The sequence below is a fragment of the Hyperolius riggenbachi genome, chromosome 1 (genome assembly GCF_040937935.1).
Source record: "Hyperolius riggenbachi isolate aHypRig1 chromosome 1, aHypRig1.pri, whole genome shotgun sequence".
Taxonomy (NCBI): domain Eukaryota; kingdom Metazoa; phylum Chordata; class Amphibia; order Anura; family Hyperoliidae; genus Hyperolius; species Hyperolius riggenbachi.
In genome coordinates, this window is record NC_090646.1 from 281841222 (window position 1) to 281868917 (window position 27696).

A 27696-nucleotide genomic window follows, 5' to 3' on the forward strand; every position below is an offset into this window, starting at 1 on the left:
AAAAGTGTAATTTGCCTGTCCGTGGTGATGATTTCCTGCATTTAATGGTTTCTGGTCCTGAATCAATTTAGGGTTGAGAGCATTAAAAAACTTGTTTCAAATGAGTACGGTAAATAAATACTCAGTCAACATCTCAAACAGTATAAAAGCTATTTAATTTACCAGTTTAACGCATGTGACGCCTGTGTAAATTCCAGATCGTTGCATTGAAATTGAGTCAATTAAGTAAAAACAACATGGAGTCTTGATTGAGGATCCTCTGACAACTGTCTGCTCTGTCACATTACTGCTACAGCACTGTTCTGATGGAAGTCCTGATAAAAACATATTCCATGCCAGTTCACAGTGCTCAGTTGCATTGCAGAATAATTCTGCTTGTCAACTCACTGGCCATATAATTCTATGGGCCTGGTCACAGTATTGCATTGTAACTGATCACGCTATTCTAACTCGCTGCATGCAGGTTTTCTATTTAAGTCTATGTCCTGTCTCCATTGCAGTTCACAGTCATTATAACGTGTCCATAATGCACCACTGTAAATCCAGCCTCAATCTCCCATGAAGGTTCCTCATTGGTTCATTGATCTGGATCTCGACCAATAAAAATCATCCCACAGAACAAGCAATGAAAAAAACCTAGGCAAGAGATTCCAATATTCTTTTGCTGGTTTCCAAAGATTGTCAGTGTAGTGGTGAGATGTAACCTAAAGTGGACCACCAAACGTGCTTTTTTTGCTGTTGTTTCTATTGGTGGGCACTGCTGAGACACCAATTACCCCACTTGTGAAGGTTTTTGGCTTCCTGCAAAGCATGTACTGTTGGTGGGCCCTTAGGACAGTGTTGAAGTATAATACCTTAAAGTATATGCTTTAAAGGATAACTGTAGTGAGAGTTATGTGGAGGATGCCATATTTATTTAATTTTAAACAATACCAGTTGCCTCTCACTTCAGGTTTCCTTTAACTAAAGTTCTACATAATGTTGGGAATATGCAGCAGATACCAATAGAGGGAGTTTGTATAGTGGCGCCACCTGGTAAGTTGGGCTCTGGACAATGCTAATAGTCAAAATATTGGTAATTTAATATTACTGATATTTTAATACTGACTTACCCGGTGCTCATTTTCACACTAACCTTCCCTCTTAATGCCTAACAATAACCCTTTCTCTTAGTGTATAACACTTTGTGACCCCTTTTAGTGCCTAACACTAACCCCCTTCTAAACATCTAGCACCTACTCCCAGGCACCCAACTATTGGATGTTTGGCTACTAATACCTGATCAACTAGTTTGGAATAGAAGAAATGTGGTAGCTGCTAATGCACTGCTGCAACTGCCACTCCTACTTTGTTCCTCCTAGGGCCCCAGAGCAAACTGATGGGTCCCCCTGGTCTCTCCACAATTAATAGCGCTTCCCTGTAGAGTTCTCGCCATAGAGCACACTTCCCACTCACCTGTCCAGCCAGCACACTTCCTCCTGTGTCCCTCCATCTTCATCTCCCCGATGCCTCTTCTCTGTGACCTTGCAGCATGTATTTGCTCACATGCTGCCAGATCACGGAGAAGAGGCATTGGGGAGATGAAGACAGAAGGACACAGACTGGAGGGAGTGCAACAGCTGGACAGGTGAGTGGTGAGTACTCTGGAACATGAAGGGCATGTCACTGAATCTGGTGTCCAGGGTAATTACCTCCACTATGCTCCACTTTCGAGCAAGATCCTTCCATCCAGACTGATGAATAATTTGATTGAATCTGCTGTGGAAAATTGATTAGTGTACGGGCACCCTTACATGTTAGCACAACATACAATTAGTTGGCCATTATGCATGCTATACCTGGCAATACATTATCCATCTGCTGCAAGCCATTGATTAGTAGATAAGTAAGCCATATGAGATATGGGTATGTAAACAGCTAGCATGACCGTATGCTCATGTGTCTCTATCTGTACAGTAAGTAACATCAGAATCCCACAGTGATAGAAAATGTGCCATGTTTGACTTACAGAGAAATAGCTAATTGTTTTCATCTTTTAAGAAAGGATATTGGCTCAGAGATGACAATACCACTTTCATCATATCCTTACTCCAACTCATTTCTGCAATGTTTCTTAATATTTGTCAGTTTTATGTCAATAAACAGGAATTCATTATGATTAAGAGAATGTGCGTAAACATCGTGCATCATATGTTACAATACACTTGTCTTTCCCCCTTTTTTTTGTAAATTTCTTAATGTCTTTTATGTTAGAAATATTGACAGCTATAAATCTGACAGTATTTAGTATGACCAGTATGATGAAAATACTTGCGCATTTACCTTCAGCAAGAACTGTATTACGTAATTGAGGAGGAAGTAATGACTTAAGTCTGTACACATGTCTGCAGACTGTCAGACATGCAGGCATGATTCAGTAATCCTCACGGCACTTTTTCTGATGATTTTACAGTAACTGATCTTTTTAACAAACATACCTGACAAGAAATGTGTTTCCTGCTACTGGGGAAGGAGGGGAGAAAGAGAGGGGAGAGCTGATGTCTGGAGCCAATCTGTCTCCTAAAAAGTCTTTTGATTGATTTAGAAAACTCAACCCTGCTGACTGCTTTTCTTCCTTTGGTCAGGACCTTGAAGTGAGCGTGTAGAGGATCCAAGCATACAGTACACTGTTATCTCCTGAAACATATGGCCGGATTCAATTAACTTTTTCTCCTAAGTTTTCTCCTAGGGACAGGTGAAAAATTGGAGGGCCACTGGCCAGTGGTTTAAAAACTGTTATTGCTGCATACTCAATTTTGACCAAGATTTCCAGCATGTCCAAACTATGCATTCAACCTGAAATAATTTGAATTATCAACTGAGCAGAAATGTTGTGGCACAGTATTTTTTTTATTGAATCAAATGATCGATTGGCCTGTAAAGTTACTAGATGTACGGTCTTGTTATGTGACAGTGCACTGCAATATTATTGCTACTACAGGCAGTGTGTACTGCAAGTTTCGCTATTAGCACAACCCATGGTACTCAAGTAGCGTGAATGTTGCTCCGGTAACGTGTGTTAGTAAAGAGCATTACTGTTAGTAACTCTCATTACCATAGCAATGTTTTCACTACTTATATCGTAACTCATGGTACACAGTAAGGGTAATATTGCTGTGCTCTGTCTGTACATGACAATATTACCACACTAGTGTGCCTCAGGCACTTTGTTACTACTCATTAGTGAATCACTTGTAATACAGTACTCAGATATTTCTGGAGCTGTCTTGGTAAATCAGACCACAAAAGTATATTTTGTAAATATATCCAAGACAATGCAGGTTTGCTGAATCACATGTGACATTGGAGATTCCATTGTAAATCATCAGGTGCCTTAGTAAATCGGAATATGCTTGGTGGTGCCTTAGTAAATCAAGATATGCTTGGGTTTGCCTTTAAACATCAGGATATGCTTGTAGGTGCCTTAGTGAATCAGGATATGCTTGGAGGTGCTTTAGGAAATAAGGATATGATTGGAGGTACCTTAGTAAATCAAGATATGCTTGTAGGTACCTTAGGAAATTAAGATATGAATGGAGATGTTTTAGGAATTCAGGATAAGATTGGAGATGCCTTAGTAAATCTGGATATGCTTGGAGATACCTCAGGAAATCAGGATATGATTGGAGATGCCTTAGGGAATAAGGATATGATTGGAGATGACTTAGTAAATCAGGATATGCTTGGAGCAGGGCCAGATTTAACCATAGGCTCAAAAGGCTTGTGCCTACAGGCGGGCCCATACATGAAAGGCGGCTTGCTAGCTGCCAAAGTTTCCTGCTGCCCTTTCCTTCCCTCCCTCCCTGCAGAGTGTGAGCAGAGCGAAGACTTACCAAGGCTGACATGCCAGCGATGACCACTTCTCTACCTTGCAGCACGGCCAGCCTCATCGCCTAGGTAACAGCGGCGTCTCCTTACTGTGCAGGCACGTTATAGTAAGGAGACACTGTTGTTATCTAGGAGATGATGCTGGGCGTGCTGCAGGGGAGAGAAGCGGTCATCGCTGCCGTGTCGGCCCTGGTGAGTCTTCGCTCCACTTGCACTCTGCTGGGAGAGCGGAAACTTACTATACTGGCCACATAGGGGCTGATTAGGGAGCACATCTGACTATCTATAGGAGCTGGTAGGGGACACATCTGACTATACCGGCTGATTGGGGGACACAATTGACTATCTATAGGGGCTAATTGGGGCACATCTGGCTTTCTGTAGGGGCTTGCTGGGGGGACACATGAATATCTATAGGGGTTATAGGGGCACATCTGGATATCTATAGGGGCTAATGGTGGACACATCTGACTATATGGGCTGATTGGGGACACATCTGACTATCTATAGGGGCTGATGGGAGACACATCTGGGTATCTATAAGGGCTAATGGGGCCACATCTGACTATCTATAGGTGCTGATGGGAGACACATCTGGCTATCTATATGGGCTGATGGGGACACATCTGACTATGTATAGGTGCTGATGGGAGACACATCTGGCTATCTATAGGTGCTAATGGGGGCACATCTGACTATCGATAGGGGCTAATTGAAGCACATCTGACTATCTATAGGGGCTGATGGGGTCACATCTGACTATCTATAGCGGCTAATTGGGACACATCTGACTCTATAGGGGTAATGGGGGCATATCTGACTATAGAGGCTGGTGGGGAGACACATTTTAATAATAAAGTGGGCATAACTTGAGGGGTGTGGCCTGTATTAAGGGGCGGGGTTTAGGGCACCAGAGCTTATGTGCCTATAGGCTCCTGAGCTGTAAATCCAGCCTTGGCTTGGAGGTACCTTAGGAATTCAGAATATGCTCGGAGGTACCTTTATAAATCAGTATATGCTTGGAGGTTTTTTAGTTATTATTATTATTATTATTATTTAGTATTTATATAGCGCCGACATATTACGCAGCGCTGTACAATGTATATATATATCTTGTCACTAACTGTCCCTCAAAGGAGCTCACAATCTATTCCCTACCATTGCCATATGTCTATATTATGTAGTGTAAGTACTGTGGCCTAGGGCCAATTTTTAGGGGAGCCAATTAACTTATCCGTATGTTTTTGGAATGTGGGAGGAAACCGGAGTACCCGGAGGAAACCCACGCAGACACGGAGAGAACATACAAACTCTTTGCAGATAGTGCCCTGGCTGGGACTCGAACCAGGGACCCAGCGCTGCAAGGCGAGAGAGCTAACCACTACGCCACCGTGCTGGAGGTACCTTTGTAAATCAGGCCCTGTATGTTCTTCAGTGATTTCCAGCACTGGAAAAGCTTTGTAATTCTTCTTTGTAAAAAAACTGTATTTTAGTTCTCAAATAATACAAATATATCAAAACGTGTAATATTTAGAGCTCTGAATAATGTAGGATGGCTCTGAATTTGAATGGTTTAATCAGGTGACTTTGCTGGTGGTGATTCATGGACTTTGGCATCATAAGTGCTTGTGTGTAGACAGAGTTCTGAGCTCAGGTCGCTTCCTGACTTCAGTCTAAGCTAAAACTGAAGAAAAACATTTATTTATACTGGGAAAAATAGAGCAAATTTCTTCAAACTTCAGACAACTTGCACTCAATCTAAACCGAAACTAATGTTATAGTGACAGCTCAGCACAGGTCAGCTTTGTCTATGCCAGACCTCAGTCATTTTATGGGCACATGTGGTTTTGATCTTCCTATTTTAAATGCCTTTGTATGGGTTTCAAGATACAGATGGTTCCCATGTACCTTTTACAGTTCAGTCAGCACTTTATGGACATATACCCCCATATATACTAGAACAATATACTGTTGAGATTGGAAAGGAAAGTACAGGGCTACAAGCTGGGCACTGAAAAACTGCTGAGCAACAATAAAGAACAAAATGCAATCACAGTTACAAAATGCATTAGTGGGATGAAACACCATGTTCCTGCCCTTAAAAGGAACCCAAGTTGACAGACATTCCCTCCATATATGCCGTATTTATTTCCTTTTAAACAATACCAGTTGACTGGCAGCTATGTTAATCATTCTGTCAGTAGTGTCTGAATCACACACCTGAAACACGCATGCAGCTAATCTTGTCAGAATCACCTGATCAGCTTGTTTGTTCAGGGTCTATGGCTAAAAGCAGTGAATCAACAGGACTGCTAGGCAATGTGCATCTTTTAAAAGGAAATAAATATGTCTGCCTCCATTTGTCTCTCAGCACGGGTCCTCTTTAAAGGACTTTGTCAGAGATTACATTTTCACTGGGCGGAAACTGCACACACAATTCTGCACAAAAATCTCTTCCTGGATGTTTTTCCACATTATTGTTCAGCACAGTGAACCACTTCTGGGTAGGACTCTAATTTACAGCATATACAAACTGTCTATTGATAGATTGAATTCAAACTCTTGTCACATTTTCCAGCTTTTTTGGCATCAACTATTCTTTTTCTGAGGTACTCAGACACCTGCTTTGTTCGAGCCATGATACACATCCACAAATGTGTTGTACACCTAATCAGGATTTGTTTGATCGCCTTTCTTTATGTAAAACTTAAAACTCTTCTTTCCCAATAATAACATATTCATTTTTGTTTAATTTTTTTAAACTAGGTTTTGTTCATCTTCATTTAGGATTCGTTTGACTATCAGATGGTCACATTTATATAAAAAGATAGAAAACGTTAGAGTGTTTACAAGCTGTGAAGCACCACTGTGTTTGGTTGGTGGAATCAGTCAATTTCATCAGCAAAGTACATCCTTGCATAGTTATATATAGTGTTATCTAGGAAGAAAAAGACAAATGTCTGTCAAGTTTAACCTCTTGTGGCTTTCTGTACCCTAATCTGCATAAAGCAAAAGGCACAAGGCTGTCACTTTCCATAGATTAACCAAAGCATGACTATCCTTCACATAGCAGGTATATGTGGGGATGTCTTGGAATGTAAGGAAAACATCCACACCTCTTTATAATGCTTATTTTAAGTTTGTCACAACTACCAGTACTTTCTGTTGTAAGATAGCCCACATTTCACTTTTACTGTAAAAAATCAACCCCCCCCCCCCCACACACACACACTCCTTTCTAAACAGAAGGCAGACTCCCCTTTACAACCACAAGTAGTTGATGTATTCTACTCCTTCACACAGTCCTAAAGATACAAAGCAAATTAGCTAATTCTTTACACTGCACGTCTATGTATTTATACATTATTTTTTTACTTATAATTATTAATTAGATGACCTTGTATAAGTTATGCCATTTTTGGACATATTTTGATCCCACAGCTCAGGTACTACTTTTTCGGTAGCTCATGTGGAACTTTGGCTGCTTCATTAATCATGACAGTTCTGACTCTGATCTTCCTGCATTCTGCTGTATGTAGCTACAGTTTGTTCGTCCAGGGTACCATGATGTAAGTGTTCCTATACACCATTTTTTGCTTTACTACATCTGGGCTTTGGCTTGAGTATGATGTCTGCCATTGTTTGTGTGACCTTTGTGGCTTTCTACCTCAGAGCAAATCTGATAGCTCTGCAGAAGCCAGGAACCCTGAGTCAGGTATTGTGTTGCATGAGGTTTGAGAACAGGGAGGTGGAAGCCAAGCTAAAGGGAGAACTGACTGACTTGTTGATTTCAATGGAATACCCAGTCAGCTCAGGGTGACCTAAAACCACTAGGAAAGTATGGGGTACTAAAAGAGACAGAAAAGCCCTCCTACTAAAATGTAATGCTTAGTGTGGTTTGCCTTCTTAAAACAGAAGGTATTTGCAATAATTCAGCTTTAAGTGTGTATCTGTGGCTACCCACAGTGCATCACCACTGAATATGCAAGAGATAGTTTGCAACACAAAACGTCCAGTACCTTTTTTCATACTCTGTGGAAGTTTGTGTCTGCTGGTACACTGCCATGATTTTGGAGGTTATTGTGAAAGAATTTCATGGGAAATTTCATAGATAAACTTCTGTGGTCTGTGTCAAGGATAGACGTTTGCACTCTGCCCTATTTACTAGCAAGGCAGAATGAATGTTGGATTTGTTACTTTCAGCTGAGTTCAAATCTGTTAATGTTTCGTAGAGTGACTTAACAGTTGTGTTTGAGTTTCAGTCTCTAAATGTCGTATGTTGCCAGCAAACATCTGCTAATGTTTAGCACCTTTTTTGTTTCTGAAATGTTTCAGTATGGCTGTAGAAGCCTGAAGCCTGCAAATAAGAGTTTTCAGGATGTTACATTAGGATTATATTTAGATATTTATTTTCAGGATAAAATGGATGTCCATTTTAAGGGGAAAAAATAATTGTAGTTTTGGATAGCATGGTAAGGGGTTGACACCTACTCTGGATTTTTATTGCTGTGCTGTGTCCCTGTCATTGAGAATTTCCATTACTTCCTGGCAGACAGGAAATGAAGAAATCTATCCAAGTGTGACATAGGCAAAAAATGAAGAATACAACTTTTCCTGGAATTAGATTGTAAACTGACTTCCTCAAATACACTTGTGATGTTCTAAATAAATATTTGATGCAGGAATTGGTTTTTGAGGTTGATCTGGATGACTAGATACAGTATTTTTTTTTTTTAATTCTTTTTATTGAAATTTTCAAGATAAAACAAAAGTTAATAAACTTTTACAAAAACAGCCCTGACCTCCAGCACACGCAGGTGAGGAGACAGGTTAAATCCACAAGAAGGAATGTACAATATTTCCATTCGTCACATATTTTTACATAAAGAAGAATATCATTAGGGAGCAAAAAAATCTGGTGACCGTTTTTTATGTACATTATGAGTTTGACAGGAGCTGGAGACAGTACCCTTTTTACATAAGAGGCTCATGGCAAGAGTAAGGTACTGTATTATATCCTAACACATCGATTCAATTATGTATATATTAGCAGATTAAAATATAAGAACTATCACAGAAATCAAAGAGAAGGTATTCATGTATAATTATGCAGTGTCTCTGTTAGAGGTCCAGAGCCCCCACACCTTTTTAAACTTAGATGGGCAATCCCTTGCTATATAGGCGGCCTTGTATAGATGAAGGGAATTATTGACCAATTGTTTCCAATAATGGCAGTATGGAGGGGCCTGTTGCTTCCATTGCAGCACAATTGCTTTCCTATAGTAAAATAGCAGTAGGCCAATCAGATGTCTCTGAGGTCTAGAGGCGGCAAGAATGTGCACATTACCTAACATACAGGTCATGGGTTCTGGTGTAATATGAGTCTTTGTGATGGAGCTTACAAAATCACATACTTCCCTCCAAGTATCGGCAATCAAGGGCCAATCCCAGAATACATGAGAAAAATCAGCTCTATCAAGACCACATCGCCAGCATGAGCTGGAGCCCTCGCTGTTAAACCTGCTTAATTTATATGGGGTCAGATAAGCCTGATGGATGATTTTAAATTGAATGAATTTTATCTCTGGTTGATATCAAATGCTCAAAAGGCTTTATTAAGGTATCTTCCCAATCCTCATCGTCTAACGTCGGTATCATTGTGAGCCAGGGTTGCTTTAGACCATAACGTGAGGTTCAGTAATTAAGATTATGCTTTGGTAGATTGCTGGGAGAGCTTTTGTGAGATTCTCATTTATAATTATATCCTCTATAGCAGAGGAAAGAAGCCTGACCGTCTCTCGCCCAAACTGTGCTGCCAATGCGTGCCTCAGCTGCAAATACCTAAAAAAGTAATTGTTTGGGAGTGAGAAAGTATTTTTAAGAGTGTCAAAGTCCATTAACTCTCTATTTAGGACAATATGTTCTAGACAAGTTATCCCTTTCCTAATCCATAAAACTGGGTCAGGGATCTTAAAAAATTGTGGTAAAGTGGGATTGTTCCAGAGTGGAACCCTCGGAGAGAAGGAATTACTAGATGGGGAAAACCAAGATTGGACAATACTCCAAGCCCTTAAAGGACTTACGAGCCCAAATACGTTAAAAAAGCGAAGTGCCTTGATCACTTTTAAATGCACGGAGGACGCCATCCGCGCCCTCCATGCAGTTCCGCCGGGTCCCCGCAGTGTGATAGCCCCCAGTGCCGCTCCCGAGCCCACAGACGGGGTCGGGCTCTCTTTCCCAGGAGGGCCGCATCTAGAACTATTGAAGCATTTGTCTTATCTTGCACAAGCCACCAATAGGCCGTAACCAGCTGGCTAGCAATAAAATATTAATAGAGGTCTGGGAATGCGAGGCCCCCCCTAGATACAGTATATGACTGCAAGGCTACATGACTAAGCTCAACACACACCTTACGATCTTGGTTGTACAGCACTTTAGGCACTCTAGGCACTTAGCACTTTGGTTACCCCTGACGAAGTTTCCAATTAAGGAAACAAAACATGTAGGGTTGTGTGTGGGGTTGTTAATACATGCATTGTGAGTTTGGAGGAGAGTCTGACAGACAAATGACCTTTATCCCCAACCCAATGTATCACTTTTTGCACTAAGGGGTAGTATAATCTGTTTGAAGTATTTTAACCCAAATTTATTAAAAGTTACGTTTTATTAACAATAACCAATTAACCAATCTGTTGTTTCGTATTGCAAATCAGGTGTGTTGTTTTTGTACAGATTTACCAAATCTATGTAGTATAAGGGTCAACAGATTGAAAATACCTTAAATGATTGTTTGGATAAGCTCTTATACTACATGAAAGTGGTAGGATTGAACAACCAAGATTGTATGGTGTGTGTTAGGTTGTATTCCAGTGTACCCTCTAGCATTAAAGTTGACCTAAAATTTGGTGGAAGTCCCAGTATGGCATAAGCTTGTCATTTGCCATACAATCTAGATTGTACTACATGGTCCAATCTAACCACCTCTCTGTAGTTTAGAGTTTACCCAAATAATTAGAGATGGGCCGAACCTCCGATTTTAGGTTCGCGAACCGGGTTCGCGAACTTTCGCGTAACGTTCGGTTCGCGTTAAAGTTCGCGAACCGCAATAGACTTCAATGGGGATGCGAACTTTGAAAAAAAAAAATAATTATGCTGGCCACAAAACTGATGGAAAAGATGTTTCAAGGGGTCTAACACCTGGAGGGGGGCATGGCGGAGTGGGATACATGCCAAAAGTCCCGGGGAAAAATCTGGATTTGACGCAAAGCAGCATTTTAAGGGCAGAAATCACATTGAATGCTAAATGACAGGCCTAAAGTGCTTTAAAAACATCTTGCATGTGTATACATCAATCAGGTAGTGTAATTAAGGTACTGCTTCACACTGACACACCAAACTCACCGTGTAACGCACCGCAAACAGCTGTTTGTGTAGTGATGGCCGTGCTGGACTGGTGCGCACCATGGCGAGAGTGCAGGTTTTGGTGGCTTTACAGCCCATATGGTCGCCTGGCTGATGTAGCTGAATGACAGAACAGTGACTGTCCAGCTGATCAAATTTGGTCTGACCACAATGAAGCAACGACCTTATTATCTTTTGTGTGCCCCCCGAGACACTCATCTAGGCGCCGGTCATTGCTTCATTGTGATACGCAAGCCCCTTCACCACGGCAAGGTAATGATCACGAAGGGGAATGAGCGCATGTACATGCCTTTTCTTTTGTTGTTGCAGCTGCCCGCAGTGCAGCCAGAAAAATTAGGCAGTCATGTACACGCACCAGAAAAATTATTACAGCGGCCGCTGCTAGCAGCGGCCTAAAAAATTCAGCAATCCGCCAGGAGTCCCGGACCCTGTTGGTGGTGGCGGAGAAGGTAGTCAAGCGGCCTGCAGGCAGACATGCTGTGTGGAGGGACGGGGAGCGACTTAGTCTTCTTGGGGTAGCCCAGGCAGCCAGTCACACGGCGTGCAGGCAGAGATGCTGTGTGTGCGGGGACTGACTTTGTCTTGGGGCGGGCAGCAGCCCTCCGGGATCCATGCCTCATTCATTTTGATAAAGGTGAGGTACTTAACACTTTTGTGATTTAGGCGACTTCTCTTCTCTGTGACAATGCCTCCAGCTGCGCTGAAGGTCCTTTCTGACAGGACGCTTGCGGCAGGGCAGGAGAGAAGTTGGATGGCAAATTGGGACAGCTCTGGCCACAGGTCAAGCCTGCGCACCCAGTAGTTCAAGGGTTCCTCATCGCTGTTCACAGCAGTGTCTACATCCACACTTAAGGCCAGGTAGTCGGCTACCTGCCGTTCCAGGCGTTGGTGGAGGGTGGATCCGGAAGGGCTACGGTGAGGCGTTGGACTAAAGAACGTCCGCATGTCCGACATCACCATGACATCGCTGGAGCGTCCTGTCTTTGACTGCGTGGACACGGGAGGAGGATTAGTGGCAGTGGTACCTTGCTGGCGTTGTGCTGTCACATCACCCTTAAAGGCATTGTAAAGCATAGTTGACAGCTGGTTCTGCATGTGCTGCATCCTTTCCACCTTCCGGTGAGTTGGTAACAGGTCCGCCACTTTGTGCCTGTACCGAGGGTCTAGTAGTGTGGCCACCCAGTACAGCTCATTCCCCTTGAGGTTTTTTATACGGGGGTCCCTCAACAGGCAGGACAGCATAAAAGACGACATCTGCACAAAGTCGGATCCAGTACCCTCCATCTCCTCTTGCTCTTCCTCAGTGACGTCACGTAAGTCAACCTCCTCCCCCCCAGCCGCGAACAATACCACGGGAAGGTTGAGCAGCACAAGCCCCCTGCGACGCCTGCTGCGGGTGTTCTCCTGCCGCCGTCCCCTCCTCCTCCTCCTCCCCCAAAGTAACACCTTGCTCATCATCCTCTGAGTCTGACTCGTCTTCTGCACACGACTTCTCTTCTTCCTCCTCCTCCCCCCTCTGTGCTGCCGCAGGTGTTGAGGAAACAGCTGGGTATGATGAAAATTGGTCCCATGCCTGTTCCTGCCGTAACGGTTCCTGGTCACGCTCATTCACAGCTTCATCCGCCACTCTACGCACAGCACGCTCCAAGAAGTAAGCGTAGGGAATTAAGTCGCTGATGGTGCCCTCACTGCGGCTCACCAGGTTGGTCACCTCCTCAAACGGCCGCATGAGCCTGCATGCATTTTTCATCAGTGTCCAGTTGTCGGGCCAGAACATCCCCATCTTCCCAGACTGTTTCATTCTACTGTAGTTGTAGAGGTAGTGGGTGACGGCTTTCTTCTGTTCTAGCAGGCGGGAGAACATGAGCAGGGTCGAATTCCAGCGAGTCGGGCTATCGCAAATGAGGCGTCTCACCGGCATGTTGTTTTTCCGCTGAATTTCTGCAAATCGTGCCATGGCTGTGTAAGACCGCCTCAAATGCCCACAGAACTTCCTGGCCTGCTTCAGGACATCCGCTAAGCCAGGGTACTTTGCCACAAATCTTTGAACAACTAGATTCATGACATGTGCCATGCAGGGTATGTGTGTCAGCTTCCCCATATGCAAAGCGGCAAGCAGATTGCTGCCGTTGTCGCACACCACGTTGCCTATCTCCAGGTGGTGCGGGGTCAGCCACTCATCCACCTGTTTCTTAAGAGCAGCCAGGAGAGCTGCTCCAGTGTGACTCTCCGCTTTGAGACAAGACATGTCTAAGATGGCGTGACAGCGTCGTACCTGGCATGCAGCATAGGCCCTGCGGAGCTGGGGCTGTGTAGCTGGAGAGGAGAACTGCCACTCAGCCAAGGAGGAGGAGGACAGCGAAGAGCATGTAGCAGGAGGAGAGGAGGTGGCAGGAGGCCTGCCTGCAAGCCGTGGAGGTGTCACAATTTGGTCCGCTGTGCCCTGCTTGCCATCGTTCACCACCAGGTTCACCCAATGGGCTGTGTACGTAATGTAGCGGCCCTGCCCGTGCTTGGCAGACCAGGCATCCGTGGTCAGGTGTACCCTTGACCCAACGCTCTTCGCAAGAGATGACACCACTTGCCTCTCAACTTCACGGTGCAGTTGGGGTATGGCCTTTCTCGAAAAATAAGTGCGGCCTGGCATCTTCCACTGCGGTGTTCCGATGGCCACAAATTTACGGAAGGCCTCAGAGTCCACCAGCTGGTATGGTAACAGCTGCCGAGCTTACAGTTCCGCCACGCCAGCTGTCAGACGCCGGGCAAGGGGGTGACTGGCCGAAATTGGCTTCTTCCGCTCAAACATTTCCTTCACGGACACCTGACTGCTGCTGTGGGCAGAGGAGCAGGAACCGCTCAAGGGCAGAGGCGGAGTGGAGGAGGGTGCCTGTGAAGGTGCAAGGGAGAAAGCGGCAGAAGCAGATGATGCACCTGAAGGAGGAAGAGGAGAAGGAGGGTGACTTTTCTTTTGTGTGCTGCTGCTGCTTTTGCTCAGGTGGCCATCCCATTGCTGTTTGTGCCTTTTCTCCAGGTGCCTTCGTAAGGCACTTGTCCCTACGTGAGTGTTGGCCTTTCCACGGTTCAATTTTTGTTGGCAGAGCGAACAGATGGCTTTGGTCCGATCTGAGGCACACACATTAAAAAATTTCCACACCGCTGAGCCACCCTGGGATGTGGGCACTATGGGGACCTCAGCAGCTGATGCTGAAGGGCAAGTTGGCTGGCTGTACATAGGTGGCGATACATGGTGCCGGACTCTGCCACCAGCTGTTTCTGACGAAGAGCTGCCCCAGCTTCTTTCAGCAACTTCTCTCCTCCTACTACTCTCTGACTCCCCCTCTGAACTGTCCCCCTCTTCATCTCCTCTATTGGGAACATACAGAGGATCCCTATCATCGTCAGCATCGTAATCATCCTGCCCAGCTTCGCTTGCCTCAGAAAAATCCAAACATGCACCATCAGTAGGTCCTTCATCCTCCTTACACGTTACATCCATAGTGTTGCCGCGTAACGCAGACATATGAGCTGGTGAAAAATCATCTGGCTGTAACAACAATGGCTGTGCATCAGTGATTTCACCACTAAATAATTCTTGCGAAGTGTCAAATGCAGCGGAAGTGGTGCTAGTAGTAGCGCTGGTGGCTGAGCAAGATGAGGTGTTCTGTGTCGCTAAATACTCAACCACGTCCTGACAATCTTGGGAGGTGATGGGACGTGCCTTCTTCCGAGCACTGTACTGTGGGCCAGGTCCACACGAAATTACATTTACACGACCTCCCGCAGACCTGCCGGGTGGCCTTCCTCTGGCTCTGGCACTACCTCTTCCTCTACCTGTTTTGTCCATATCGGGTATGCACGGAGTGGTATATCACACTGCGTGCACTCACGTAGGTAGGTGGGTTCACTTAACTGCACAGGTATGCGCACTGATGCGGTGGGTTCACTGAACACAACAGGTATGCAGTGGCGGGTTCACTGAACACAACAGGTATGCAGTGGCGGGTTCACTGAACACAACAGGTATGCAGTGGCGGGTTCACTGAACACAACAGGTATGCAGTGGCGGGTTCACTGAACAGGTATGCAGTGGCGGGTTCACTGAACAGTACAGGTATACAGTGGCAGGTTCACTGAACACAACAGGTATGCAGTGGCGGGTTCACTGAACACAACAGTTATGCAGTGGCGGGTTCACTGAACACAACAGGTATGCAGTGGCGGGTTCACTGAACAGGTATGCAGTGGCGGGTTCACTGAACAGTACAGGTATACAGTGGCGGGTTCACTGAACACAACAGGTATGCAGTGGCGGGTTCACTGAACAGGTATACAGTGGCGGGTTCACTGAACAGAACAGGTATACAGTGGCGGGTTCACTGAACACAACAGGTATGCAGTGGCGGGTTCACTGAACAGGTATGCAGTGGCGGGTTCACTGAACAGTACAGGTATACAGTGGCGGGTTCACTGAACACAACAGGTATGCAATGGCGGGTTCACTGAACAGGTATACAGTGGCGGGTTCATTGAACAGAACAGGTATACAGTGGCGGGTTCACTGAACACAACAGGTATGCAGTGGCGGGTTCACTGAACAGGTATGCAGTGGCGGGTTCACTGAACAGTACAGGTATACAGTGGCGGGTTCACTGAACACAACAGGTATGCAGTGGCGGGTTCACTGAACAGGTATACAGTGGCGGGTTCACTGAACAGAACAGGTATACAGTGGCGGGTTCACAGAACAGGTATGCAGTGGCAGGTTCACTGAACACAACAGGTATGCAGTGGCGGGTTCACTAAACAGGTATACAGTGGCGGGTCCACTGAACAGAACAGGTATGCAGTGGCGGGTTCACTGAACACAACAGGTATGCAGTGGCGGGTTCACTGAACACAACAGGTATGCAGTGGCGGGTTCACTGAACAGGTATGCAGTGGCGGGTTCACTGAACAGTACAGGTATACAGTGGCGGGTTCACTGAACACAACAGGTATGCAGTGGCGGGTTCACTGAACAGGTATGCAGTGGCGACTTCACTGAACAGTACAGGTATACAGTGGCAGGTTCACTGAACACAACAGGTATGCAGTGGCGGGTTCACTGAACACAACAGGTATGCAGTGGCGGGTTCACTGAACACAACAGGTATGCAGTGGCGGGTTCACTGAACAGGTATGCAGTGGCGGGTTCACTGAACAGTACAGGTATACAGTGGCGGGTTCACTGAACACAACAGGTATGCAGTGGCGGGTTCACTGAACAGGTATACAGTGGCGGGTTCACTGAACAGAACAGGTATACAGTGGCGGGTTCACAGAACAGGTATGCAGTGGTGGGTTCACAGCACAGGTATGCAGTGGCAGGTTCACTGAACAGGTATGCAGTGATGAGTTCACAGCACAGGTATGCAGTGGCAGGTTCACTGAACAGGTATGCAGTGATGGGTTCACAGCACAGGTATGCAGTGGTGGGTTCACAGAACAGGTATGCAGTGGTGGGTTCACAGCACAGGTATGCAGTGGCAGGTTCACTGAACAGGTATGCAGTGATGGGTTCACAGAACAGGTATGCAGTGGCAGGTTCACTGAACAGGTATGCAGTGGTGGGTTCACAGTACAGGTATGCAGTGGTGGGTTCACAGAACAGGTATGCAGCCAGCCAGGAACAAGTTAAGCCTAACTAATCTTTCCCTGAGAGACAGTCTGCAGCAGCTCGCCCTACTCTCACTAACGCAGGCAGCACACGAGTGACCGTAATGGCCGCCGCTGCCTGCCTTATATAAGGGGGGGTGGGGCTCCAGGGGCTAGTGTAGCCTAATTGGCTACACTGGGCCTGCTGACTGTGATGTAGAGGGTCAAAGTTGACCCTCAAGGTGCATTATGGGGCGAACCGAACTTCCGCAAAGGTTCGCCAGCGGGACGCGAACGCGAACCACCGACGTTCGCGTGGAACCGTTCGCCGGCGAACCGTTCGGCCCATCTCTACAAATAATCTGTTCAAAGTGTGCTACAAAGATTTGAAAGTTCCCACAAGGCTGACTGGTTTTATAGGAGAAATCACTAAACAGATATTAGACACACTGCTATCTTGTTGGGTCTAAGTGATCAGTATTTTTATTTAGATATTATTTTAAAAAGTTCAACTTAGATAACGGTGAAATGCTCAAATCCTTGTCCTTGTTTTTGTGAACCATTTATATTTTGCTATCGTGGTTGTACTACTACATTCTGAAACTTCCTTGAGGGGCTTCTGTATCTATAAAGCAAGGTTGTACTAATCAAAGTTTTGTTTAAGGTGCCCATGCACAAGACATTCCTCAGCAGATTTGATCTGTGATTGCCCCAACATGCTGCTGATTGTAATTTCAATCAATTTCCAGCAGAATTCGACTGACATTATTGATGGAACAGGATGTTTTATTTGCTGGTAGATCGAGGGCAGGGCAAGGCGGGATCTATGTGGGCCGGTGACGCGTCCCCCACTGGGCCCTATGCAGGGTATTAGCGCATTGAAGCACTCTCGCTCCCCTCTCCAGCCGGTGCACTCCTTGCTCTGTGCTGCTGTTATCTCCCATTGCCCACAGTGACCCGGTGCTATGTGCGCACTTACGCACTTAATGTACATGACAGTGGAATCTGGGTGAGGTCAACTATTCTGCATACTTGTTGTGGGTCAGACAGTAACTAAGGGGCTTTTTTATACTAGAAGCGATTTGCTAGTTTTTCGGGATCACATTCAAACTGCAAAACGCAAGGGTATCAGCAAACTAATTAAAATTGTAGGAACCCCTTTATACTAGTGCAATCCGATTGCAATCAGATTTTGCCTGATTGCAAATGTCCTGCATGCTTCTTCTGTGTCTCTCCTTGTGTGTCTACCTTCCAGGAAAAATTGCAAAATGCAATTGCAGATATATCATGTTGTGAAATCACACTGTGTTTGTGCAGTTGTTTGCAGGATAGATAAAGCTTCCACATACTGTACTTGAAGATAGGTCTTTGCTTTGCTGGGCATTTTTCTTTGCTGGTCTGAGGGCTTAGCTTTGCTGGGTGCTGCCTTGCTGGGTGCTGGTCTGAGGGCTTTGCTGGGCTGAGGGCTTAGCTTTGCTGGGTGCTGCCTTGCTGGGTGCTGGTCTGAGGGCTTTGCTGGGCTGAGGGCTTAGCTTTGCTGGGTGCTGCCTTGCTGGGTGCTGGTCTGAGGGCTTTGCTGGGCTGAGGGCTTAGCTTTGCTGGGTGCTGCCTTGCTGGGTGCTGGTCTGAGGGCTTTGATGGGTGCTTTGCTTTGCTAGTGGGTTTGCTTTGCTGTGCTGAGGGCTTTGCTGTGCTGGGCTGAGGGCTTTGCCTTGCTGGGTGCTGGGCTGAGGGCTTTGCTGGTCGCTTTGCTGGCTGCTGCCTTGCTGGGTGCTGGGCTGAGGGCTTTGCTGGTCGCTTTGCTTTGCTGGGTGCTGCCTTGCTGGGTGCTGGGCTGAGGGCCGTGCTGGTCGCTTTTCTTTGCTCGGTGCTGCCTTGCTGGGTGCTGGGCTGAGGGCTTTGCTGGTCACTTTGCTTTGCTGGGTGCTGCCTTGCTGGGTGCTGGGCTGAGGGCTTTGCTTTGCTGGGTGCTGCCTTGCTGGGTGCTGGGCTGAGGGCTTTGCTTTGCTGGTTGCTGAGCTAAGGGCTTTGCTGGGTGCTTTGCTTTGCTAGGTACTGCCTTGCTGGGTGCTGGACTGATGGCTTTGCTTTTGTGGGTGCTGGGCTAAGGGCTTTGCTGGGTGCTGGGCTGAGGGCTTTTCTGCGCTGAGGGCTTTGCTGTGCTGGGATGCTGGGCTGAGGGCTTTGCTTTCCTGGATGCTGGGCTGAGAGCTTTGCTGGTCGCTTTGCTGGGTGCTGCCTTGCTGGGTACTGGGCTGAGGGCTTTTCTTTTCTGGGTGCTGGGCTAAGGGCTTTGCTGGGTGCTTTGCTGGTTGCTGGGCACTGCCTTGTTGGGTGCTGGGATAAGGGCTTTGCTTTTCTGGGTGCTGGGCTAAGGGCTTTGCTGGGTGCCTTGCTGGTTGCTGGGCACTGCCTTGTTGGGTGCTGGGATAAGGGCTTTGCTTTTCTGGGTGCTGGGCTAAGGGCTTTGCTGGGTGCTTTGCTGGTTGCTGGGCACTGCCTTGTTGGGTGCTGGGATAAGGGCTTTGCTTTTCTGGGTGCTGGGCTAAGGGCTTTGCTGGGTGCTTTTCTTTGCTGGGCACTGCCTTGCTGGTTGCTGGGCACTGCCTTGCTGGGTGCTGGGCTTCATGAACAATGAACAACTCATTTTTCAGAAATCATGCAGTAAATGAAGAATCAACGAACGGGTTAGACAAAAGATTTTCAACAATTCTCAAGTGTTTAGAATGACCACCATGGTGGATCAGATTGGCAGATAATTGTTCATAGTAAGCAGTGAGTACAGAGCTATGAACAAATATTAAAGGATGTGTCCACAAAGTCTGCAGTACATCACCATGATTTCATGAACTGATTGTTTACTGTATCGTCCTCAGTTGTTTAAAAACACATCACAACACATAACTATTTTGAAAGATAAATCATGTAACGATTGTTCATCGGCCGTTTCACACAATCTATCTATCAGTGTGTATGTAGCTTAAGCCCAATATAGTTAAATAGCATTTAACAGCATTTTGTGCCTGTGTTAGAAAAAACGTGTTTGTTTGTTTGTTTGTTTTTTCAAATTTATTTATTTTTTAAACTGCAACTTTTAATACACAGTAATTAATCACTTAAGCAAATTGTCAGTAGGTATTTCATTTTTACAATTTCTAGTTAAATTATATTTATGAAAACATACATCAAAATAGCACATTTTCTAACTGCAAAACAAAATATGTGTACTGCATAAAAGTGCTTTAATTAATACATACCAAATTGTATTGTCTGCCAAATCAATCCAAGCTAATGTTGGCGGGCAGTTTTGAGGCAGCTTCAACAAATATTTTTCCAGACATTTAGCAATTCAGTTGATACATAGAAACATCTGTGCACAAAAAGTACATAAAATTGACGTGCCAGAAGTCAGAACCTTCGTTTAGGGATGCAGATGTATTTGTACAAATTAACTTCTTTTACCCAAGGAAATTACTGTATAACTCTGGCGCTTCCAAGTGTTGGAAAACAGAATGCTAGAATCACAATTTAAATGGATATTGTGCAATTATATTGCATTTTTTTTCCTCTTTAGAGCATACACCGATTAGGGGATTTGAGTCATATGTACAGTATGAAAAAAGAAAATTTTGTATTCAACTAATGCAATTCATTCTGCATTTACACGCTGTTTGACAGTATAGTGTGATGACCAGTGATGTAGTTACAGAGCCAGTGGCCCTAGTTCATAATATACTGTCACTCCAGCATTGCACACACTATAATCACATGATACAGACCACCAAACCAGACCCTCACAGTCGCCGTGTAAGAGAGGAGTAAGCCGTGGAAAAGGAATGGTTTGCTAATGATTATCACAATTCAAAGTGGAAGAAAGAACTGGGACTCTACCTGGATGAGTTGCTTTATTTTACATCACAGTAACAGCAAGTATGCCGTTTCAGTCAGTGCTTGATGAAGAAGTAAAGCAAAGCTTACAACTCATGCAGGGGGAGTCCCAGTTCTTGTGGCTCTTACATGATCGTGGGACATATCAATTTTTACTGTGTGGTGACTGAGTGAAGATACGCACTATTTGGTCTACCACTTTTCAAATATAGCGGTGATAATTACCACTCTACACCAATAAGGAACTAATTTAGCAACTGGGGGCAGGCCCAATGTTGGCCCCCCACATCTATGTACTCTAGCGCAGTTGCAACCTTTGCATCCCCTACTGCTGGGAATACACCATGAGTTTTTTCGGCAAATAGATGGCTCCATAGATAATTTCCGACAGGTCCGATCGATTTTCAGATTTTTTTAATCAATTTTCTCATAGAGGTGAATGGAAATCGTTCAAAAAAGACTATGGCCTCATGTCTAACTATTTTGACCAAATCAGAATCCTGACACAGTGGAGTTATTACTCTGCTGGTCTTTTGACTACCCTACATGCACCCCTGTTAACTCATCCTTCACTTGCTGCTAGCATGCAGCCTACATTAGATTACATTTTGTGATTGAAATAAACAGTGCTTTGCACAGGCTAGCTTGTTATCTTCCTGTTTGCACAGCTGATGTATTGTTTACTGCACAGACATATAGCTCAGGAAACAGCAATTGTATGTATAGGGTCCATTTCAGCATCTGCTGCCACTCCCAGGCGGATGCTGGCATTCATCAGACAAAAAGCAATATATCTGCTGCTGTCTAAAATAAATAAAATAAAATCATACCAGTTTGGAATATGCTTTTTGGAGACATCATGTATAATTGGATCCATCAGAAACCTCAGCATATTAACTTTAAACATTCAGACTTGTACATTGCATTTGTGTGCACCTTGTAGCATTTTCTTAAATGTACAACATATTGCATTTTTGGCCAAATATAAATCCTTTTTTTTCCTGATCGCAATGAATAGTGAAATTTTGCTTGTGTGTTCCAGGACTAATGGAGAATCGTGATCAGTAAGATCAGGTGATAGATTTGTAAGGCTTTGATTTACTGATCACAATCATGTATTAAAGCAGTAAGTGATCAAATTAGAGCTCTCAAATCTAGCATCTGATCAAACTGACCATATGCTTCTCTTCTGCCACGCACAAGTAACCGCAAAGAGCAGCACGGAAACCCTGAAGTGAAAGTAATATGGGAACCAATCTGTTTTTCCTTTTATTAAAAAATGCCAGTTGCATCCCATCATGACAATGCTTCAGCTGTAGACATTTCCCAGACAAATCAAATCAATTATAGCTTTATTGGCATGACCAAGATTCATACAGGCATTGCCAAAGCAGGGGGTATGGGGGACTTGGACAGGGTGGGGTAGGGGTACAGTCACTCACCTGCATGCAGTTAGCAAAGCAAGATGCAAGCCAGAACACCTCATATGCATTTTGGGTCAGTGACTAAAGATTTAGTAAAAGAAGAGGATGAGCACAACTGTCAGACAAGGTATCAGGCAAATCGGGTGCCTGCATCTTCTGAACAAATTGTGCGCTGCCATATACTTAAGTTGGAAATATTGACAAGCAGGCGCCAAAAGTGAAATTTGGGTGCCAGGCAGCGCCCCATAATTATTGTTTTTGCAGGCTTTTTCTTTTTTTGTTTATATAGTGAAGAGCTTATATACAATTTTTAATTGTTATTATAATTTGCATTTTTTTCACAGATCAAAAATCACAAAAGGACTTGAAGATCTGAGAAAAGTAAATCCAGCGGGTGAAACATACATGCATGAAGGATTTAGGCTAGTAAGTAGTCAATCATGTTTGTCTTTTGAGACTTGGATTTGTCGCCAGCTGCAGTGGGAGCCAGGGTAGACAAAAAGCTGCAACCCACAACCTGGCCTGGGCTTTTGTAATAGAGATAAGCTTCAGATTGCCTCAGAATTCTGATTTCTGAGTTTCCAATTGGAAATCAGCTTCTTACAGTGGAAATCGGTATGGGGAAATTGGAATTCCGTGGAAATGCCATAATACCACAACTCGGAAATTTTAGGCCAATCACAAAACTCAGAGCATTAAACCAATAAGAGAATGCAGAACTGTACCATGGAAATTGGATTACCACGTACATTTTAGGCAAAAATATAGTATAACTAGCAGACCCAAGCCTGTTTAAAAACGGGCTCTAGGTCTGTGTTTTCTCACCGCCGCCCACTGCCTGTTACTGCGCATGCTCGTGCACCCAACACGCGCTTCCGCCGCTGCGCGTGCACCCGCAGCACACCTGGCAGCACACCTGGCCACCCGCTCACACGCCCGCCGGACTCCCTGGCCCCGTCCGAGTGTCTCTGTGAGGCTGGGTCCGTGCTGCACACATGCGCAGTAGCGAAAGGCACAGACCCAGCTACACAGGGACAGAGTGACGCAGGGACACAGGGGTTTTATTGTAGAGTATAGCGTACATTAAGCCAATTCCGAACTTTGCTGTGGTTGCCAAATGCAAATGTGGATTCTGCCAAATAGCTTACATTTGGCTAATGCAGAAGTTAACTGTAGTTGCCGATTGGAAATGTGGATTGGGCATAATAGCATACATCCACAAAATACAGAGGATACCGCAATTTCTATTTTTTTATCTTTACACTTAACCATGTTGACAGAATAACAACATCAACAAAAATTACATTATGCGCAAATTCTGATTTCTGCGATATTTTGCGGAGATCATGAAGGCACTTATCGGAATGCAGAAATCTGTTGGAATCAGAAATTGGTATTTCCGACTATCCCTACTCTTTAATACTAATGTAATGATTGGGATACTGGTATTGATTTACTAAGAAAAGTAGCGCGAGTAACCTCCTATTACTAGCGCTATTTAATCCTACGTGCCTTAATGATGTGCATAGCAAGTGCTAGTAACTTACGCTCTCTATTAGGCAATAGAAGGCGCTCCACTTCTTCTTAGCCCCTTCAGGTTCAAAAACTTTAAAAGTGGTGATCCTGGCGCACTGATTGGCCCAATAGGCTTCCTATTGGGCCAATCAGAGCACCAGGATCACGTCCTTCAAAATTTGAGTGTGGGAGGAGTGGAGCGCCCTCTATTGCCTAATAGAGAGCATAAGCTACTAGCGCTCCTCTGAGCAAACGTAACAACGCATGCTACACTGCCAGTAGCGTGTGTGGCATGCATTAAGGCACCTAGGATTAAATAGTGAGAATAACAGGAGGTTACTCGCGCTATTTGTATAGTATTTATATAGCGCCGACATTACGCAGTGCTGTACAAAGTATATTGTCTTGTCACTAACTGTCCCTCAGAGGCTCACAATCTAGTCCCTGCCACTGTCATATGTCTATGTATGTACTGGGTAGTGTATGTATCATAGTCTAACGCCAATTTAGGGGAAGCCAATTCACTAATCTGTATGTTTTTGGGATGGTGGAGGAAACCAGAGTGCCCAGAAGAACCCCACGCAGACACGGGGAGAACATACAAACTCCTTGCAGATGTTGAATTGGCTGGGATTCGAAACCAGGAACCCAACTCTGCAAGACGAGAGTGCTAACCATTATGCCACACTGCTACCCATATTTTTCTTTATGAATCAACCCGACTGTGTCATATACCTTTATAGCACTGAAAATGCTGTGTTCTTTGTTTTGTTTTATTTTTTGCTTAAAAAATTAAAATTGCAGTTTAAAGGAATGCTATCGATTCACATATTTTTTTCAATTGACACAGGAATTGTTTGGGAAGTGCTGCTATGTACTGGTGTACACATTTTAGTAGCAACTTCTTTGTTTACTGTTAGCAAAATACTTTCAAACTTTACTGACACCAAAACTGAAGGCTGACTGAGCCATGAGGAGAGGGGAAATTCCCCTCACACTTGATCAGTTAACTCTATGTGTAGCTCTGTGTGTGACAGAGAAGAGAGCTCCCAACAGCTGCAGATCCTGTGTCCTGTGTTTCTAAGTGAAGTGTCTGAAGAGAGCAGAGGAAATGTAACTAATTGTCACAGCTTTTCATACTGTTTTTGCTTTCAGAGTTTGATATGTTTGATATTTGCTTTCTGTAGTCTGATATGCAACTCTGGCTGTGCATTGAAGCAGACACCCCTTCTGCAATTGATTTGTCCCAATATAGCTAAATCCTACCCTCAATAAATTACAGCTTTTGCCTCTGATATTTAACATGAAAAGTAGGAAAATGTTTACACAGCTACTTAGACATTATTTGCACACTGTCATTTTAGAACACTTGGGTATCGATAGTAGTCCTTTAAGTCAAACAGGATGCACAAGCTGCTGCTGCATTCTGCTTTACTGTTCCATTGTTTCACATGCAGTGAAAATAATCTTAATATAGACAAACGTGCCATGTCTACACATTTGGACATTTTCTAAATGACGTGAAATACGAATTGGGCAAATTAACCAGGAATGATCTGTGAATCAGCAAGTGTATTAGTGAGACATGTGGCCTTCATTGCTTTTGTAGGTTTCTATATATAGCTGAACGGCATCTGGTGGCTGCGTCATACCTTATTAATACAGAACAGATCCTGGGCTATATTTCTGCTTTAAATGATAACTTGTTACTATTTGATCTGATTCTCTTCTTCTTGGAAATGCAGTTTCTTCCAATTTTTGCAAGACAAGAAAAATCGGCACAAGCCGATTTAGGCGGGAGACAAGCCCCCACCACACCTCCAGTTACACCTTCGTCAACCTGCTAGTCAGAACACCATGAAGAATTTACGAGAAAAAAATACATATTTCCATTTTTTGTAATAATATTGGTTCCTTCTCCAATACTAATCTTCTTAACATTTGCATTTTGAGATACATGAGACTGGACATTACATTTAGCGGTATGTAAATTTGATTTCAGTAGAGAAATACATTTATTTCTAGAGATTTGTACATCAGGTAGGAAAGTGGGACTTGAGGAATTGTTCCCAAAAGAGAGACATGTGCGAGTTATATGATGGTACAAGGAAAATTGATGATACAAGGATTTTTTTTGTGTGTGTCTTCAGTCTTACACTGGAATACTCCCCATAAGGTAACAGGTATAATGTTGCAGCCATTGTTATGCCTCTACCTATGAGGTAACCGGTATAATGTTGCAGCCATTATTATGCTCCTACCCATAAGGTAACAGTTATAATGTTGCAGTCATTGTAATGTCCCTACCCATGAGGTAACAGTTATAATGTTGCAGCCATTGTTATGCACCTACCCATGAGATTACAGGTATAATTTTGCAACCATGGCTATGCCCCTACCTATGACATAACAGGTATAATGTTGCAGCCATTGTTATGCTCCTACCCATAAGGTAACAGTTATAATGTTGCAGCCATTGCTATGCACCTACCCATGAGATTACAGGTATAATTTTGCAACCATGGCTATGCCCCTACCTATGACATAACAGGTATAATGTTGCAGCCATTGTTATGCTCCTACCCATAAGGTAACAGTTATAATGTTGCAGCCATTGCTATGCACCTACCCATGAGATTACAGGTATAATTTTGCAACCATGGCTATGCCCCTACCTATGACATAACCAGTATAATGTTGCAGCCATTGTTATGCTCCTACCCATAAGGTAACAGTTATAATACTGCAGCCATTGTTATGCACCTACCCATTAGATTACAGGTATAATTTTGCAACCATGGCTATGCCCCTACCTATGACATAACAGGTATAATGTTGCAGCCATTGTTATGCTCCTACCCATAAGGTAACAGTTATAATGTTGCAGCCATTGCTATGCACCTACCCATGAGATTACAGGTATAATTTTGCAACCATGGCTATGCCCCTACCTATGACATAACAGGTATAATGTTGCAGCCATTGTTATGCTCCTACCCATAAGGTAACAGTTATAATGTTGCAGTCATTGTAATGTCCCTACCCATGAGGTAACAGTTATAATGTTGCAGCCATTGTTATGCACCTACCCATGGGGTAACAGTTATAATGTTGCAGCTATTGTTATGCCCCATACCCATGAGGTAATAGTTATAATTTTGCAGTCATTGTTATGCCCCCACCCATGGAAAATTAGGGTGCTGTTTCCTGATAACTTCCCTGACCATATTATTATTCTTGTCTAATGTGAATGATGAAATGAAAGGTAATGTAAGTTATGACTGTAGAGTATCTGATTCTCTTCTGTCTGCCACTGCTGAGAATCCCATGCAGAATGAGAACCAATGCAGGATTAAACTTTACAGTTCAGCACAGTTTTTTTTATTTGTATTTACTGGAATATAATTGTAAAATATTTAGATTTTAGATAAATTAGATTTTGCAAAATATACAGTAGTTCTATAGTTGCCTGCTCTTTTTCAAAGAATGAAGATGGCACACATCTGGCTCAGCAAACAACTGTATTAGAAAGCATGCAGAAGCACACACAACATGTTTCGGGTGTAGCCCTTCCTCTGGCGTTATCTGATCGTTCCCTGTCAGTTGTCAGATAAATAATAATGGACATTGTTTTTTATGGCTCTAATTTTCTCATGGATTTTATATTGTAATATTACTGTTTAAAATGTATACTGTTTGTTATACTGCGACATACATCATACTGCGTAAAAACCCTAGTTTTTATTTATCTTCATATCAACACCAAATTATCCAAGCTTTCAAAAAAGTGCTAGAAAATGTGCCATATGTGGGAATTACCCAAGTACTGGCCACCCCTTTTCCAGTATGTAATGCTGGTAACAAATGTTACTGCACCAAATATGAGTGTGCTCCCCCTGTGACAGGGGACCTTGGAATAGCTAAATGTGACAGCCACACAGTCTTT

General features: G+C 44.1%; 1 protein-coding gene across 1 annotated transcript in view; it reads left to right on the top strand.

Annotated features, from left to right (window-relative positions):
• ANTXR2 (ANTXR cell adhesion molecule 2) overlaps nt 1-27696 on the top strand; it is a 227514-nt gene that overhangs the window by 44792 nt on the left and 155026 nt on the right. Inside the window, exon 5 of the mRNA XM_068233653.1 lies at nt 22580-22661. Within this exon, the coding sequence (XP_068089754.1) occupies nt 22580-22661 (82 nt within the window). The remainder of the gene's footprint in view (nt 1-22579; nt 22662-27696) is intronic.